Below are 15,450 nucleotides of genomic sequence, written 5' to 3' on the forward strand. Positions count from 1 at the left end.
AGCCTCACTGCACTCATTTTAAAATTCTTTTATTTGTTTTTAAGTCTTTAAATGGTCTTGGCCCTCCCTACCTTTCTGAGCTGCTATGTGTGCACTCCCCCTCTCGGTCGCTCAGATCAGCTGACCAGCTGCTTCTGTATGTGCCATAGACACAACGGAAGCTCAGGGGAGACAGGGCATTTGCGGTTGTAGGTCCTAAGTTGTGGAATGCATTGCCACTGCAAGTTAGACAGGCCCCCTCACTGACTGTTTTTAAATCAAAGCTCAAAACTCATTTCTTCTCCTTGGCTTTTGACCCAGTATGAGAAGTTGGCTTTAACAATTTTATTGTATTTTATTCTTTTTAGTTCTTTAAAATTTTTAATTTTATTTAAATTTTATGTTGGAAATGGCATTTTGATTGCACTTTTATTATGTTATATTCTTTTATTCTATTTTATTTTGAATTGTTAAGCACTTTGGTCAGTCTGCTGTTTTAAAAGTGCTTTATAAATATTTGACAAGTTGACTGGACTTGACAGTGAGAAAGGTGGAAGACAGAAGGGTTCTAAAAAAATTCTAACCTATGCTGAACCACAAGTTTCACCAACTGCAGGACACACCGTCTGCCCTGGAGAGCAGATTGATCCACCCTCACTGTGGGGAGGAAAGATTCTGCAGGTCTTTGGACAGGCTAAGCAAAGCTATGAGCAACAGGAACGGGCAATCAGTACAGACCTTAAAACAGTACATGGATGATTTTGGTCTCTGTGACACATGGCGTTCTTCTCATCCTACATCCAGGGAATAAACCTTCTACTCACAAGTTCACCACTCTCACTCCCGTATAGATTATATTTTAGTAAATAACTCAGTCTTACAAGATGTCTCTGACACCAATATGCACTCCATCACAATCAGTGATCATGCACCAGTGTCCATTTCTTTGATTAGGACAGTTAAACTATCAACCAGGAATTGGAGGTTTAATACATCACTACTCAGTGATCATTATGTGAGAAGAGAATGACCAACCTTTATGGAAACACCAGGAACCTCACCTTGTGTTCTTTGGGAGACTGGTAAAGCAGTTATGCATAGTAAAATAATTTCATATTCATCACACAAGAAAAAAAGGACATGTTACTTGAATTAGAATACAAAAAATAAAATCTCTAGAGATTAAATATGCTGCCTCTCCAACCAATGATGTCCTAGAAGATCTAAGTAATCTAAAGATGAAATTAAATAATATAATTGATCGCAAAACTCAGATAGATCAGTTACGCTGGTAGAACTTTGACCACGCTAACAAATGTGGTACATTTTTAGCTAACCAATTAAAAAAAGAATAGAGAAACAAATCATCCATTCAATAATTGATAAGAAAGGGAACATTACTCATGATCCCCATGAAATAAATTATACCTTTAAAAAAAACTTTTACCAAGAGTTATATACGTCCCAAATAGATCCATCCACCTCAGCTATAGAGACCAATTTCACTAATAAATGTAGATCTAAAAATAGTGTGTAAAGCACTTGGAAGATTAGAAAAAATCACTCCGATCAAACAGGCTTCATTAAAGGTAGACAGTTGTGAAACAATATGAACAGATTAATCAACTTAATTCATTATGTCACCACCCATAAACTAGAGTCAGCCATCGTCTTTCGATAAAGTAAACTGGAAGTTTCTTTTAGCCACTCTGCATAAATTCGGCATTGGGAAATCATTCATAGACTGGATCCAAATACTATACATTGTCAGGTTTGGCTGTCGGCTTGACAAAGCGGACCCACATGCACAGCACAGATATCAGCAGGATCTTGAAATAGAGTCTTTAATTGTGCACAAGTACAGCACAGTTTGGTGACTTACGTACAAAAAACGTCTGTGATGAGAAGTAGGAAAAACGGTGGTCAGGCAGGCAAGGTCGGGAATGGTGAAACTCGACATACAATACAAAGGGACTAGACGGAGTCGGTGTCAGGTAACAAGCAGTGGTCGATAACAGGCAAGCTCCAGTGCTGCAGTTACACCCAGCTTCAGCTTCTTGTCCTGCTCATGCTCCAGCTCAGTTTCTACAAACCTGCTCAAGCATTGGTTCCGCACCCACGACCAGCCCTGGCTCTGCTTCAGGTGTCAGTTCCAAGTTTTGCTGCTGCCCAGTAATGTCAAGCTCCAGCTTCAGCCCAGTAAAGTCACATGTTCCTGGTAGCAGCGCCTTGGTTGGTCGGCTCCCTCCCTCAACCCCTGCTCTTGCAAAGGCTCCCTCATGGTACCCTGAACGCACTCCTGCCCCTGCTTCGCACGGCCTGGTTCCGGTGTTCAGGGTCACTCCGCCAACAGCAACCAGTGGTTTTCCACCGGTTTCGCTCCTGTCCTCTGATCCTCATCTAGCCGCTGCCTAGCTGCCAGGGCCCACCGTTTCTGTCTTCTCTGCTTCAACGTCTCCAGGTGACGTTCTCCATGGGCTCCTAAACGCTACTCAGCCTCAACTCCATTGAGCAGCTTCGGACGTTATCACGCCATTCAATGGTTATTATCAGTGGTTATCAGCCCATACGTATGAGCCTGTAGGTGCCCATCTACCTACTGGCAGCGGTGAATAGGTGCAGTAGGTCACCGTCATTGTAAGGTTGATCACGGCTCGGATGATTTATCCAGCAGAGTCAGTAGGGGCGCTGTTGAGCGGTTGTTGTTCAGACAGGAGGATCGAAGTTTTTGATTTTGATTTATTAGCGAGCATAACTTAGCAAATAGCTAGCGGTATTGTGTTAGCTAAATGTAACCTGAACCCCCCACCCGTTATCCAGTCCTAACCCTAACCACAATAACCACTAAAGCTGCTTAACATAGCAACTTAGCTAGCTGTTAGCTGTTTGCGAGGAGGCAGAGCAGGCACCTACTGGCCCATACGAATGCGCTGATAAGTTCTGATCAGCCCATGGCTGATAACATCTGAAGCGGGTGCTCCATTCAGCTCTCTGGTTGCCCCCCAGCTGACCTGTTTTGTCAAAACGACTCATTTTGCCTTCAAACAATACAACTTGCAACCAAGTATATGAACACAACCAATCAGTCATAACACAGTGAACAGCAAAAAAAAACAGCAAACCACTGATCTCAGTGTGAATTAGTGAATCACCTTACCTTTTTTGCAAAGAATTGGATCCAGATGAAGAAATGCTTTGATTTGCTCAATCCATGACAATTTTTCAAACTGTGGCAGAAAACTAAAAATAAAATAGATGTAAACTAAAATACAGTCAAATCTTTCGGAGGATAAGACACAGCCACTACTGATGCTCAGTCTCTGCTTTAGACCTCCTCCGTCCATGCTGGTAGAGAACAACACAGACCTGGCACCATTTTTAGGGTCTGATAGCAAAATGAAGACTGATAGCAAATTGAACATATTTGTGAAGGAGTGTCAAACAGGTTTCTAATAGTTAGGAACAGGTGGTTTCTGTTTGGTCACCAAAGCTAAAACAATGGAGTTTAGACTGTTGACGTCAGTGTTAACTGTTATTCTTGATCTTCATTTTCAATATCATCCGTAATAGGTAATTGTCAGTATGCTGTAAATCAGATTTTCAGATTTTTGTTTTTCTTGTCATAGAGAATTGACATAATCCTGAGCAGTGCTTTTCTTTTTTTTTAAGATTGCTCCTACCATATTCAGTTAAATGTTTCTGGGTTGCTTTGGAGTGCTGGTCTTCGGATGAATGATCAATTTGTCTTGTCATATGTACGCATTGTCCCCTCTTGCTCTCGCCTCTCTCAGTTCTGGAACCAGTTCTTTCCTTCTGCTCCTTACATCATCCGTTAAGTGCTCATTTATATATTATTTTGTTCCCTTTAAAAGCTTGGCACATTGAAGAGTGGCTGATTTGTCCTTATAGCGTAACAGTTTCACCACTATGGGCCTTGGTCTATCGCCTCCAGGTTTTCTAGTGCGATGGGCTCTCTCAATCTCTTCACTGAAAAAAATCTGTTGGATTAACTTAATTCAATAATGGACATTGGTTGCACATAAAATTTTTGTTTTGACAGAAAATTTCCGAATTAAGTTAAATTAACATCAACGGTTTGTGTTCAATCAAAACAATTCCTTTGTGCTGATACTAATATACTGAAACATGTTTCTGTAATGTAAATTGAACATGTTGATGATGTTACTTCAGCACAATTTAGTCACTTTATTCCAACATAATCCAATTCATTTTATACCTTTATGTAATTACTTTAGTTCAACATGATATTTTTAATTATCAAATGTGCATTCATAATATACTGTAATTTGAAAATGAATCTTATAACATGTACAGTTTTAACAATGCATTTTATTTTTGTCTACACTTTTAATGCATAATGTCACATGACCACATACTGTAGAACAGATACCAAGGGCACCTTAAAAGGCACCAATACAAAGATTTATCAAATGCAAATAACTGCAATGTAATTTTAACTGTACAAAAGCAAATTGATGATTAATTCAAAATTTAAGGAACAAACAGTTATTACTAAAACATCACATACTTTAGATAGGTTTTAAAAGAACTACAGTATTCAGTATGCAGAACTAGAGGTTATCCAACCTACTCAAAATGTTCTTGGTCTCAAAGCTACAGTGCTCCAGGAACATGAATGCTGACTGTCCCATTAGTGAAGTTTAGTTTCCAAGCTTTGAACCTTCTTTGACAGTTTTACTTCATCTAACTCCATTTTGAATAGCTTTAAAAAGGTGTATTGAAGCTTTTTAGGTACTTCACATTTAAAAGACATAAAAAAAGTCCAAACAGCAAGGCAGATGTGAGGGCCACGTTGTCCAGATCTTTACAGTAAGTATCACCACACCCTCAAGGATTACTCCAATATCCGAACAGTCACTGGTATGAGTCTCTCTGGCAACATCTCCACTGTTGTTCTCTTGATTGCTCTTGGTGTTGGCCTCAGTCATGTCCTAGTTAGATGAAGATCAGGTTACATTACAAATTACTTTCTACCATGAAGGTTTGTATATTATAATTAAAAATGCTATTGTTTAGACTCACCGTGTACTCCTGTAGTAGACCATTAGGATCCTCGTTAAGGTATATGCTAAGTCCTTTCATGACACACTTTCTGAGGCATCGATGTCATTATCCAAGATTAAAAACAAATAAATATATAGCATTTTAGTGATATTGTCAGTGGCAAGGATGAAAACAATTGTGAGGTTGTGATCTTGTCTCAATATAATCTCTCTCTCTCTATATATATATATACACACTCTATTCTCACCCTCCGTGGGTGGTCTCATCCACTTTCCAAGCTCGGGTCCTCTACCAGAGGCCAGGGAGCTTGAGGGTTCTGCGCAGTATCCCTACTGTTCCTAGGACTGCACTTTTCTGGACTGAGATGTTGGATGTTTTTCCAGGGATCTGTTGTAGCCACTCCTCCAGTTTGGGGGTCACTGCCCCCAGTGCTCCAATCACCACAGGCACCACTGTGGCCTTCACCAAGCCTTCTCCAGTTCTTCTCTGAGCCCTTGGTATTTCTCTAGTTTCTCATGTTCCTTTTTTCATGATGTTGCCATCGCTTGGTATTGCCACATCCACCACTACGGCTTTCCTCTGCTCTTTGTCCACCACCACAATGTCTGGTTGGTTCGCCATTACCATTCTGTCTGTCTGTATCTGGAAGTCCCACAGGATCTTGGCTCCCTCATTCTCTACTACCTTGGGAGGTGTTTCCCACTTTGACCTTGGGGTTTCCAGTCCATACTCCGCGCAGATGTTCCTGTATACTATGCCAGCCACTTGGTTATGGCGTTCCATGTATGCTTTCCCTGCCAGCATCTTACACCTTGCAGTTATGTGCTGGATCGTCTCAGGGGCCTCTTTGCACAGTCTACACCTTGGGTCTTGTCTGGTGTGGTAGATCTGGGCCTCTATGGCTCTGGTGCTCAGGGCCTGCTCCTGTGCAGCCAGGATGAGTGCCTCTGTGCTGTCCTTCAGCCCAGCCCTTTCAAGCCATTGGTAGGATTTGTTGAGATCAGCCACTTCAGTTATGTTCCGGTGGTACATCCCGTGTAAGGGCTTGTCCTCCCATGATGGTCCCTCTTCCAGCATCTCATCCTCTGTTCTCCACTGCCTGAGTCATTCACTCAGCACGTCATCTGTCGGGGCCTTATCCTTGATGTACTTATGGATCTTGCATGTTTCATCCCGGATAGTGGCTCTCATGCTCACTAGTCCTCGGCCTCCTTCCTTGCGGCTAGCGTATAGTCTCAGGGTGCTGGATTTGGGGTGGAACCCTCCATGCATGGTGAGAAGCTTTCGTGTCTTAACATCTGTGGTCTGTATCTCTTCCTTTGGACACCTTATTATTCCCGCAGGGTATCTGATCACTGGCAGGGCGTAGCTGTTTATTGCCCGGTATTTGTTCTTGCCATTGAGCTGGCTTCTTAGGACTTGCCTTACTCGTTGGAGGTATTTGGCTGTTGCCGCATTCCTTGTTGCCTGTTCAAGGTTGCCGTTCGCCTGTGGTATTCCAAGGTACTTGTAATTGTCCACAATGTCTGCTATTGTTCATTCTGGGAGTGAGACCCCTTCTGTGTGGATTACCTTGCCTCTCTTTGTCACCATCCTCCCACATTTCTCGAGCCCGAATGACATCCCGATGTCCGAGCTGTAGATCCTTGTGGTGTGGATCAGCGAGTCGATGTCTCGCTCATTCTTAGCGTACAGCTTGATGTCATCCATGTAGAGGAGGTGACTTATGGTGGCCCCGTTCCGGAGTCGGTATCCATAGCCAGTCTTGTTTATTATTTGGCTGAGGGGGGTTCAGCCAAATAACTAATCACATAAAATGCAATAAGACTTTATGCAGTTCCAGGACTATGTTCACTAAATATACAAAACCCTTGTGCCCATTTTATGTTCTAAAAGTGTATGAGCAGCTTTTATACACACATGGAAAACAATTATTATTACCATAATAGCCATGCCTTAATATTTGGAACTAACTAAGGGGCAGGCCTTACAACGCCACATTCTGCATCACCATTCACTAAAAGAGAAATGGAAACATTAGTTCATGTGTAACGGGAAATGTAATTATGATTTTCATAAATCTAAATAAATAAAATAAGTGATTCCCTTAAAATTTTTCACAAAACCTGTGCCAAATTGATGTGCGGACAGGCTATGAGAGAAGCCAAAAGAAGTGTTTACAAGACTGAAAAGTACTTGTGTTTTGGATTAACACAGTGTCAATGGTCAGGACTATAAATAATATGCTCACCACAAAAACTGAGTCCATGACATGATGGAGCTTGTCTTTTCAATCTGCAATAACAAAACCAGAATAAAAATAACAGAATATTATTTTAGCTAAGCAAAATGCAGATGGAACCATCAACATTTATACAAACGTTATGCACAACGAACAAAAAGTAATGAGTCTGATGGGGAATTACAATAGAAATATACATAAGCATTTAAAGAATAAGAGTACTTAGAAAAAGGGGCATGAAGTTTCTCACCACAGAACAAGTCTTTGCTGAGGCAATATAGCGTCAAAAGCGGTTCTGCAGCAGAAGCAGTAGAGATGTTTGAGTAGCACACAGACATTACGGCTTAATTTCACAGAAAAATGGCCGGAGCCCTTTTAGCGGGCTAGTCACGCGCTCGCTCAAAGAACACGTCCTCACCAGCGGTGACTGACCAACTAAAGCCCAAGCCCGATAAAGTGAACTCCTGTCTGAAACCGACCGCAGCTACTTACTGGTACCTCTCCTTGATTTTTTTTTTAAAAAGCAGAAAACCTTGCTAGTCTTGCTAGCATTCACCTGCGCTCAGTTTTTCCAATAGATACAATTTTACCGTCTAATAAGTTTAATTCTGGGACATTTACAAAACATTTGAGTACAAACCGAACCTACAGTGTATTCTTTCACTATTACTGTCTGCTTACCACTACGAATAATGCTAAATAACTTAGCTGCGTAGTAACAGTAATGGCGCCAGCTTGGACTTTTTTCATTAGTGTAGCTGAAGTTGACGCAGCACGACAGCAAATAGTTACATGTCAGTTGATGAACAAATGCTGACTAATCCAATGACAATATAAAGCATATACTTATGAATTAATCAATATACGAATTATTTTAGGCAAGAATACTTACCGAATTAAATGGAGCTGACAGGAGTAAACTGACGAGTGGAGGCAAATCCGTTTCTTCTTCAATTAATGGCAATGACAACCAGGTTGTTACGTCTGAATTGACCTTCAGATACTCAATTTTTCCGGTAATAGTCAGCATGCCCTTGCAAACTTTGAAGACATGAGACTGCACTGCATCACAACGCTTCATTTCTTTAGCTTTTTTAAATTTTTATATCGTCCACTTCCTTCTGTGTGAGCTGTAAACTTGTTTTTACATATTGTACTTCCCTTGTCAACGCAACCAGTCTGGAGTTAGTTGTTTCCATTATGAGTTTGAAAACATTCTTACAGAAATTAAGCAACAAAAGGTAAAGAAGAAAACAATGTAAAAAAGTACGTGTGTGCGTGCGTGCGTGTGGACTTTTACTGTCTCCATGTTTGTATAGTTCTCCACACATCTGACCTGGGGCCTATTTGAAGAGCTGAGGCTCAGACTGATTTGTGTCATGTTTTTGTGTAGGTGCTTTCAGATGTGTATGTGAGTGACTACAATTGCAAAGGGTTTTCTCAATGACAACAGGTGGTTGGGGTTGTTAACAAAGTGTCTAGTGTGTAGTGTTTTGCAATAAGTGTGTTACAGAATTGAGACCAAAGTGTAAACCTTTTTCTAAGCATTCACTTTTAGTGTAAGCAATAGGCAAAAACTGTAACTGTTTTATAAATGTGGCGTTTCATTGAACGACTGCAAAGCAATCAATAAAAATTGTAAAATGAATGGTTTTGCTCCAAAGGTTATCTTCAATGGTGCAAAGCCAACCTTTGCCGTCACTCACAAGCCCTCAAACATGAACCCAAAAACCTCATCACAGGCTATATTACACTAGCCAGGCAATGGTACAGTAATGTACAGTACACTCTACAGTAACGTTAGAGTGACACAGTTTCTGTACTCTAATGTTACTGTACAGACAGCCTTACTGTAAGGACAGTGACCGGTTTTGCTCCCTGAAAGTTCTGATGATGGAGGCAACAGTGAAGCCACTCAAATGTGGCTGCACTCATTGTCCACCCTCCTTCATTGCCACCATGAACAATGACATGGTCAACTACAGTACAACTACAGTGACTGCTTTTCCCCTAGTCCTTCCTTGTTCAGGACTTATTATGTAGGCAGGTGAAAATTCTAAGTGGGGTTATAAAGGGAGTACATTACAAATGCATGCAGACTTGTTTAAATATCTTTTTCTTTGTAAATTAAATCCCAGTCCTGTGCCAACAATTCCTCTTTTACTGTACAGTTTTCATTAGTCGCTTTAACCTGTTTTGTCAAATCGACTCATTTTGCCTTCAAACAATACAGCTTGCAACCAAGTATATGAACACGGCCAATCAGTCATAACACAGTGGACAGCAAAATACAAACCACTGATCTCAGTGTGAATCAGTGACTCACCTTACCTTTTTTGCAAAGAATTGGATCCAGATGAAGAAATGCTTTGATTTATTGAATCCATGACATTCATTTTTCCATTCCATTGAGATACAGTTAGCTAAGTCCTTCACCAACCAGGTTATGTGCCTGCCTAGTTGTTACCTTTTAGTGTCATTTTGCTCCACTCAATTGATTCTTTGGGTATATCAGGTGTGCAGGTCTTTCTTTGTTTGGCAGGTGTGCACTGTGAGAAGCAGAATGACAAGCGCTGCTCCACAGCTAAAAAGTTAGCAGAGTATATCATGTTCATTTTTATTCCCTCTGCATATCACAGACTGACAGGAGCAAAGCTTCTTTGTCTCACTCAACGTGGCCACTCAGGGGATTGGCATTCGTACTGTGGCAACAAGAACTAGGACAGCAATACTGATTGCAAAAAGGTTCTGGTAGCTGAGCCTGCAGCAGGACATCATAAGATACGTAGACACCTGTACAATCTGTACAGCTAATAAAACACTTCACCAACACCTGCAGAACTGAAAGGAAAATCATATACCTAACTTGGGGAAGTGGTCAACAAAACCTATCTACGAAATCACTGTAAACTACATAGTGTCTTCGAATGGATCTCTTTATTAAAAATAAAAACCTCTTTTTTATTACTTTCAACAAAGGTATGAGTAGGCAACACAATACCCAAGTAAAAATCTTATAATCAAGAAAAGCCAAAACATCCGAATTACATTCTTTAAGGGGAACAGGCAAAAGTTAAGTCCAAACTGCAGTCCGAGTCCAATAAACATGATAGGCAAAGAAGAGGTCAGGTTTATAGTAGATCAACAAATGAAACATAATGTGGTCGTGTTTAGTATGACTCCAATTACCAAAAATCAAGCACAGCTGGACAGTGACATAGTTAAATGTGTTATTACTAATATCAACAGAAGCTGGGCAGGGACAGTTGAGCAGCAACGGGTGACTGCATGAACCAGGGACTGAAGTGATGGAATAGTATGCGTATCCATCAAAAAAGAGCAGGAGGAAAAAGGCACAAAAAGAATTTGGTTTCTTAAGTAAAATGTGCACATATTTCTCGTTACCTTGCCTTTTCATGTTTCTGCTTCCATCAAAGTCAAGCTGCCGACTACAGACAATTTGTGTAAGTCCTACTCCCATATCATGTCATTGCTCATATCATGCCTAGAGTGTAGGCATGTAACAACCCAGAAAACCAGCTTCCCCACTCTAGTTACCGGTCCAGCTATTTTGTCTCTACATACTACATTCCCACTCTTCATCTCCAGATCTTACTGTGCATCAAACCAGCCACCTCCTCTATGTGTTGTTTCCTCATCCCTTCACTCGCATGTATGTAGAGATTCATTTTGAATTGATTTTACCCTACTGTCCTGGTTACTGACTTAGGCTAATCCATGTTCTCTTGTCTCTCCTCAGCTAATAAGGGGAAACATCTGGCTCTCACCAGCAAGATGTAAGTGGTTCATGTACTGGACCAATAGACCATTTATTAGTAAAGAGTTAATTTATAAAGTGAATTTATTGCCAAATAAATGTTGTCACCTTATAGTCTATGTATAGAAAGACAACCTATGGTGGCAAGATAAAATTGCTTGGTATTTACTGTGGTTTAATTGAGAAAAGTAAGAAAGATAAAATATACATTATACCACATTGCGATATATAAAATATTTATAATATAAAATATAATTAGAGTGAACAGAGCTAAATAGGAGTCAATACAAACAGGAGACAACATAAAGTAAAAAATACAATAAATAAGAAAAAACTTACATATAGGCTATAAGTATAGTGGAATGGTGGACAGAAAAGCATGCAGTGGAATTACAAAAGCACACTTGTATTTAATATTATATACTACACTGCCTGGCCAAGAAAAAGGTTGCCACTTGGACTGATGAGCTGGTCAGGTTCAGCAACAATATGTGCTCAAAGAATAAGGTCAGCTGACTACCTGGATGTACTGAATGACCAGGTTATTCCATTAATAGATTTTTTCTTCCCTGACAGCATAGGCATATTCCAAGATGACATGAAATTGGAAAGTATTTTAGATAGCTGTTAAAATTGTTTATTTTGCCTGACAAATGTACTGATATTTTGACATGCTATACAATATATGAATCAAATTCAGTTATTTCTGGGACAAAAAGCTAGAAAAGACTGTGGACTTTGGAAAAATGTATCCAAAAGAATAAATAAGTATTATATAACTATTGCTACTGTTTTCTCAACGGGCTCAAAACATTAGCTCTACTTGCAAAGTAAGCCTACAGAGTATGATGGCTCTCCTCCATGATGCGGAATATGCTGTCGTCATTAGCCCGACGCGACCAATCTAACTTGGTGCTTCAATTGTCCTGCCCACATTTTGCTCTTTCACGGTTCATAATTTGCTATCTTGAGTGTCTCCAGTTATATATGGTCAGAAAATTACAAGCCATATCACACCTTAATATAAAAATATTAGCTATGTAATCTGACATTACATGACTCATAAACAGGTACTCTTATGTTGGCCTGTCAATCAACACTATTTAATCAAGATAGGTTGAGACTTCATAGCTTTTCCACGTCAGTGTGTTTACTAGGAGCAGATTGACAGTAGAAGGAAAGTGTTTAATTTATTCGCTTATGGCCGTTTTTTTGAACGAAGGATGACTTTGCGATGTTTGTAAATAATATTGTATTAAGCAGCGCAATGCCCGAATTTGTAGTTAGTCTGTATGTCATCTGAACTGAACTTTTATCTACTTCGTTTACAATTGGCCGGCTAGCCTGCTAGCTTGGCGAGCTAGGATAGCAATAACTTGGCTACGGCAAGATTCCGTCTTCGGAAAACGTGCAAAACAGGTATTGTAGCTAATTCTACACAGCCACTAAGGTGTATTTAGATATAGGTTTCGCTTTAATTGGGGTTATTAATCTCACTTACGTGCTGAATGCACACCTCATTATCATTAGCCCGAAGACATGCTAGCTAGCTGAGAAGCATTAGAATTTTATGTTGCCTTCTAACTTGCTGCCTGTGGAGGTTAGTAATTGTGTTTATGTATGATCCCATAGTTTTTCTTTTAACCCAGAGGCCTGTCAACAGTCTTGCACCTCAGTTGTATGGTTGACAGTTAGCTTTGTCTTTGAGTACGCGCTACTTACTTGATCTCATTAGCCAGCCGGCACCTTCGTTTTTCAACTAGCAGCCAAGGAACTGACTTGCTGATATTTCCTTTGGCGTCTAAAGGATTGTGTCTAAATGTGTTGTTATTGCACTGAAGATGCACATGGGGTTCACTGTGATTATGTCGCCCTAATCTATTTGATAAGGCAAACCTTTCACGATACAAGGGTTGCAAATTAATATATTTAAAACCCTTAAGTATATATTTAAAAAGGTGTTAATATCTTTTGAGGAAACTGTGATGGATGAGCATATATATGACCATATGTGTACTATTTTAGCAAAGTACTAGTAAGTCGACTTTATTTTATCACAACAATGGCCTCTGCGTTAGTCACAGTCCCAGGTTTGTTGTGTCTTTCCTGAACAACTTGGGCTGATGATATTTTGCCTGCACCTTTTAGGGTCTGGTGTAACAAGGCTCCAGTGGATTGACTAGATTACGAATTTTTAACATTAGACATTGCACTCTTTGTACTGAGTTATTTTACTGACTTATTTCTGCTTGAGTTCAAGAAGGAACATTTAGGGTGCAAGCCTGTCCCAGAATTGGGTGCCTTGTCAGACATCCTCTCAAATTTGTTGAATTTTTGTGTTGCACATACTGCAGACATTGTGTTTCAGTGTTCTAAACGCTGGCACTAGCACTTCACCACTATGATACTTTCTGTCTCTGAAGCTTGATTGCAACACTATCAGTTAGACCTTTTAAATTTAGCATTTAAGAACTGGCCCTGGTCTTCTAATCTAGATATTTCAAAATCAATACTATATGTAACCGTTTGTTTGTGGTCATGTTATCCATACATACTGCGAGTTTTTGTTGTTGAGGTAATTCTGAACCAATAATTTACATTATTCTGAAAATTCAGATAGAATCAGAAATCAGATTCATGTTCCTGACTCAACCTGAGGCTCTAGAGCATCTCTTTCAGTCGGAGACCCTTACCTTTAATCAGATGAATGTAAGAGTACTGTACTTCAGATTTACTTGGGAAAGTATAACATAAATGTCCATCACAATTGATTCAAGGTTGTAAAAAAAGTGAATTGATAAATCTGTAATGAAGTCTTTTTAAGCCTACATTCTGTCTACCTCCTTATGTTGTTATCCTCTGTGTATTCTGAACTGGCACCTTAACATGAATTTAAAAGAATATAGCTTTAACCACACAGTCCTTTTTTGCAAATCTTTGTTTAACATAAGAATTTTATTTGGTATATCTTATAGGATATCTTATATCTTCTTTCAGGACACAAAGAAAGAGGTTAAGACAACAATTTTAAGGTGTCAAATACATAGAGCATGCTATTTTGAGTCTGTTTGGTTATCTGTATTGGATCTGGACATTGTGATTGTAGATATGGACATTTGCTGTTCAGTTCTAAGACTTAATCCTTTCTTGACAGAATTCTTTGACTTTAAACTCAGCAGCTTAATTTCTCTTTCTAGAACCTGATTAGATTGATCATGTAAGATCGTTATATTATTAGTTTCTAATTTCTGGAAACTTTTTTATAATACATATGTGTATGGATTAGACTTTTGTGTCTTTCATAAAGTGACTGAAAGTGCTAAGGAATGTGTGCATTTTTTGTATTTGGTTTACATAGTGAATGTATGTGACTATTTACATCTTAGTACTTAACCATCTTGGTAACTTGGACACAACCAGTTGGAAGTGTCAAGGCTAGGTTTTCCATAATTTAGATTACAATCTTTTATTTATATTTATTTTACATATATTTTCTGCTGGTACTACGATAACCACGACTGACTGTATTGACTTAGGTTTGTTAGATAGCATTTATTATCTGAACAAAATGACAAGTTTTACATTTTAGATTACTTACAAAATGAAGGTAAATGCACAGAATTAAAACGAGATAAATACCTTGCAGAGTGATTTTCATATTAACCTGTTCAATGCATTATTTAAGACCATCATGTGATTTGAGTGATAATGTTATTGTGCCAAAATGTACAATTTCCTTTTTTGTTTTACTATTAGGAATACAGCATGGTCGACAAAAATATCTACATTGTACAAGGTGAAATCAGCACAGTTGTAGGAGCTATTAAAAGGAACTCCAGGTGGAATACCCACACTCCACTGGTGAGTAACAATTTTAACATGTCATGCCGCATGTCAAGCGGTAACTTGGAATTACAGTAATTTATATTCATTCTGATTTTACTGGTATGCTTCTTTTTGCTTGCTTAAATGATTTTTTTATCCTTTTTATTTATCAGCTTTTGGACAGATTGAAGAATGTGGTGGTAACATAGACATCTGAGTGTATACTTTGTGTGTCCACCCAGACATAGATTTAGGTATCAGTGACCTGGGAAAAAATAGTAAAATACACCGCCATATTCTAAGATGAAACTTCCAGGATTTATCGGGCTTAAATTGTGAAAGAGTGGTGTAGGGAGCATGAAACATCATTTACACATGGATTGGCCACCACACAGTCGAGACCTTAACCCTATTGAGAATCTTTTGGATCTACCATAATCAGTACAAGATGTTGGTGGAAATAAATCTTGACATTGCAGAAGCTTGTCGAAACCATGCCTTAGCAAATGCGTGCCGTGGTAGCGACTTTATTTTTGGCTGGGTATTTGTGGGAGGAAAACAATACCCCTCCTAATCCAAA

The 15,450-nt window shown here is 39.3% G+C and overlaps 1 protein-coding gene and 1 long non-coding RNA gene across 7 annotated transcripts in view; one reads left to right on the plus strand and one right to left on the minus strand.

Moving 5' to 3' along the window:
- Positions 1-4,309: 4,309 nt before the first annotated feature.
- Positions 4,310-12,179, minus strand: LOC129603093 (uncharacterized). Of its 3 annotated transcripts, none has more exons than XR_008692686.1 (5): positions 8,160-12,179; positions 7,518-7,562; positions 7,277-7,320; positions 5,044-7,042; positions 4,310-4,952 (listed from the first exon to the last, which is right to left on the minus strand). It is a non-coding gene; the product is annotated as an uncharacterized LOC129603093 (long non-coding RNA). The 3 variants fall into 3 exon arrangements; XR_008692685.1 differs by having other exon boundaries at positions 5,044-6,513; positions 6,598-7,042; positions 7,518-12,179; XR_008692684.1 differs by having other exon boundaries at positions 7,518-12,179.
- Positions 12,180-12,195: 16 nt separating this feature from the next.
- gbf1 (golgi brefeldin A resistant guanine nucleotide exchange factor 1) overlaps positions 12,196-15,450 on the plus strand; it is a 96,966-nt gene continuing 93,711 nt past the window's right edge. For all 4 annotated transcript variants that reach the window (XM_029127614.2, XM_029127615.2, XM_029127616.2 and 1 more), the window contains exons 1-2: positions 12,196-12,464; positions 14,802-14,906. In XM_029127614.2, coding sequence (XP_028983447.1) covers positions 14,811-14,906 — 96 coding nt within the window. In that variant the 5' untranslated portion in view covers positions 12,196-12,464; positions 14,802-14,810. The remainder of the gene's footprint in view (positions 12,465-14,801; positions 14,907-15,450) is intronic.

This window comes from Betta splendens, chromosome 15 (genome assembly GCF_900634795.4).
Source record: "Betta splendens chromosome 15, fBetSpl5.4, whole genome shotgun sequence".
Classification (NCBI taxonomy): domain Eukaryota; kingdom Metazoa; phylum Chordata; class Actinopteri; order Anabantiformes; family Osphronemidae; genus Betta; species Betta splendens.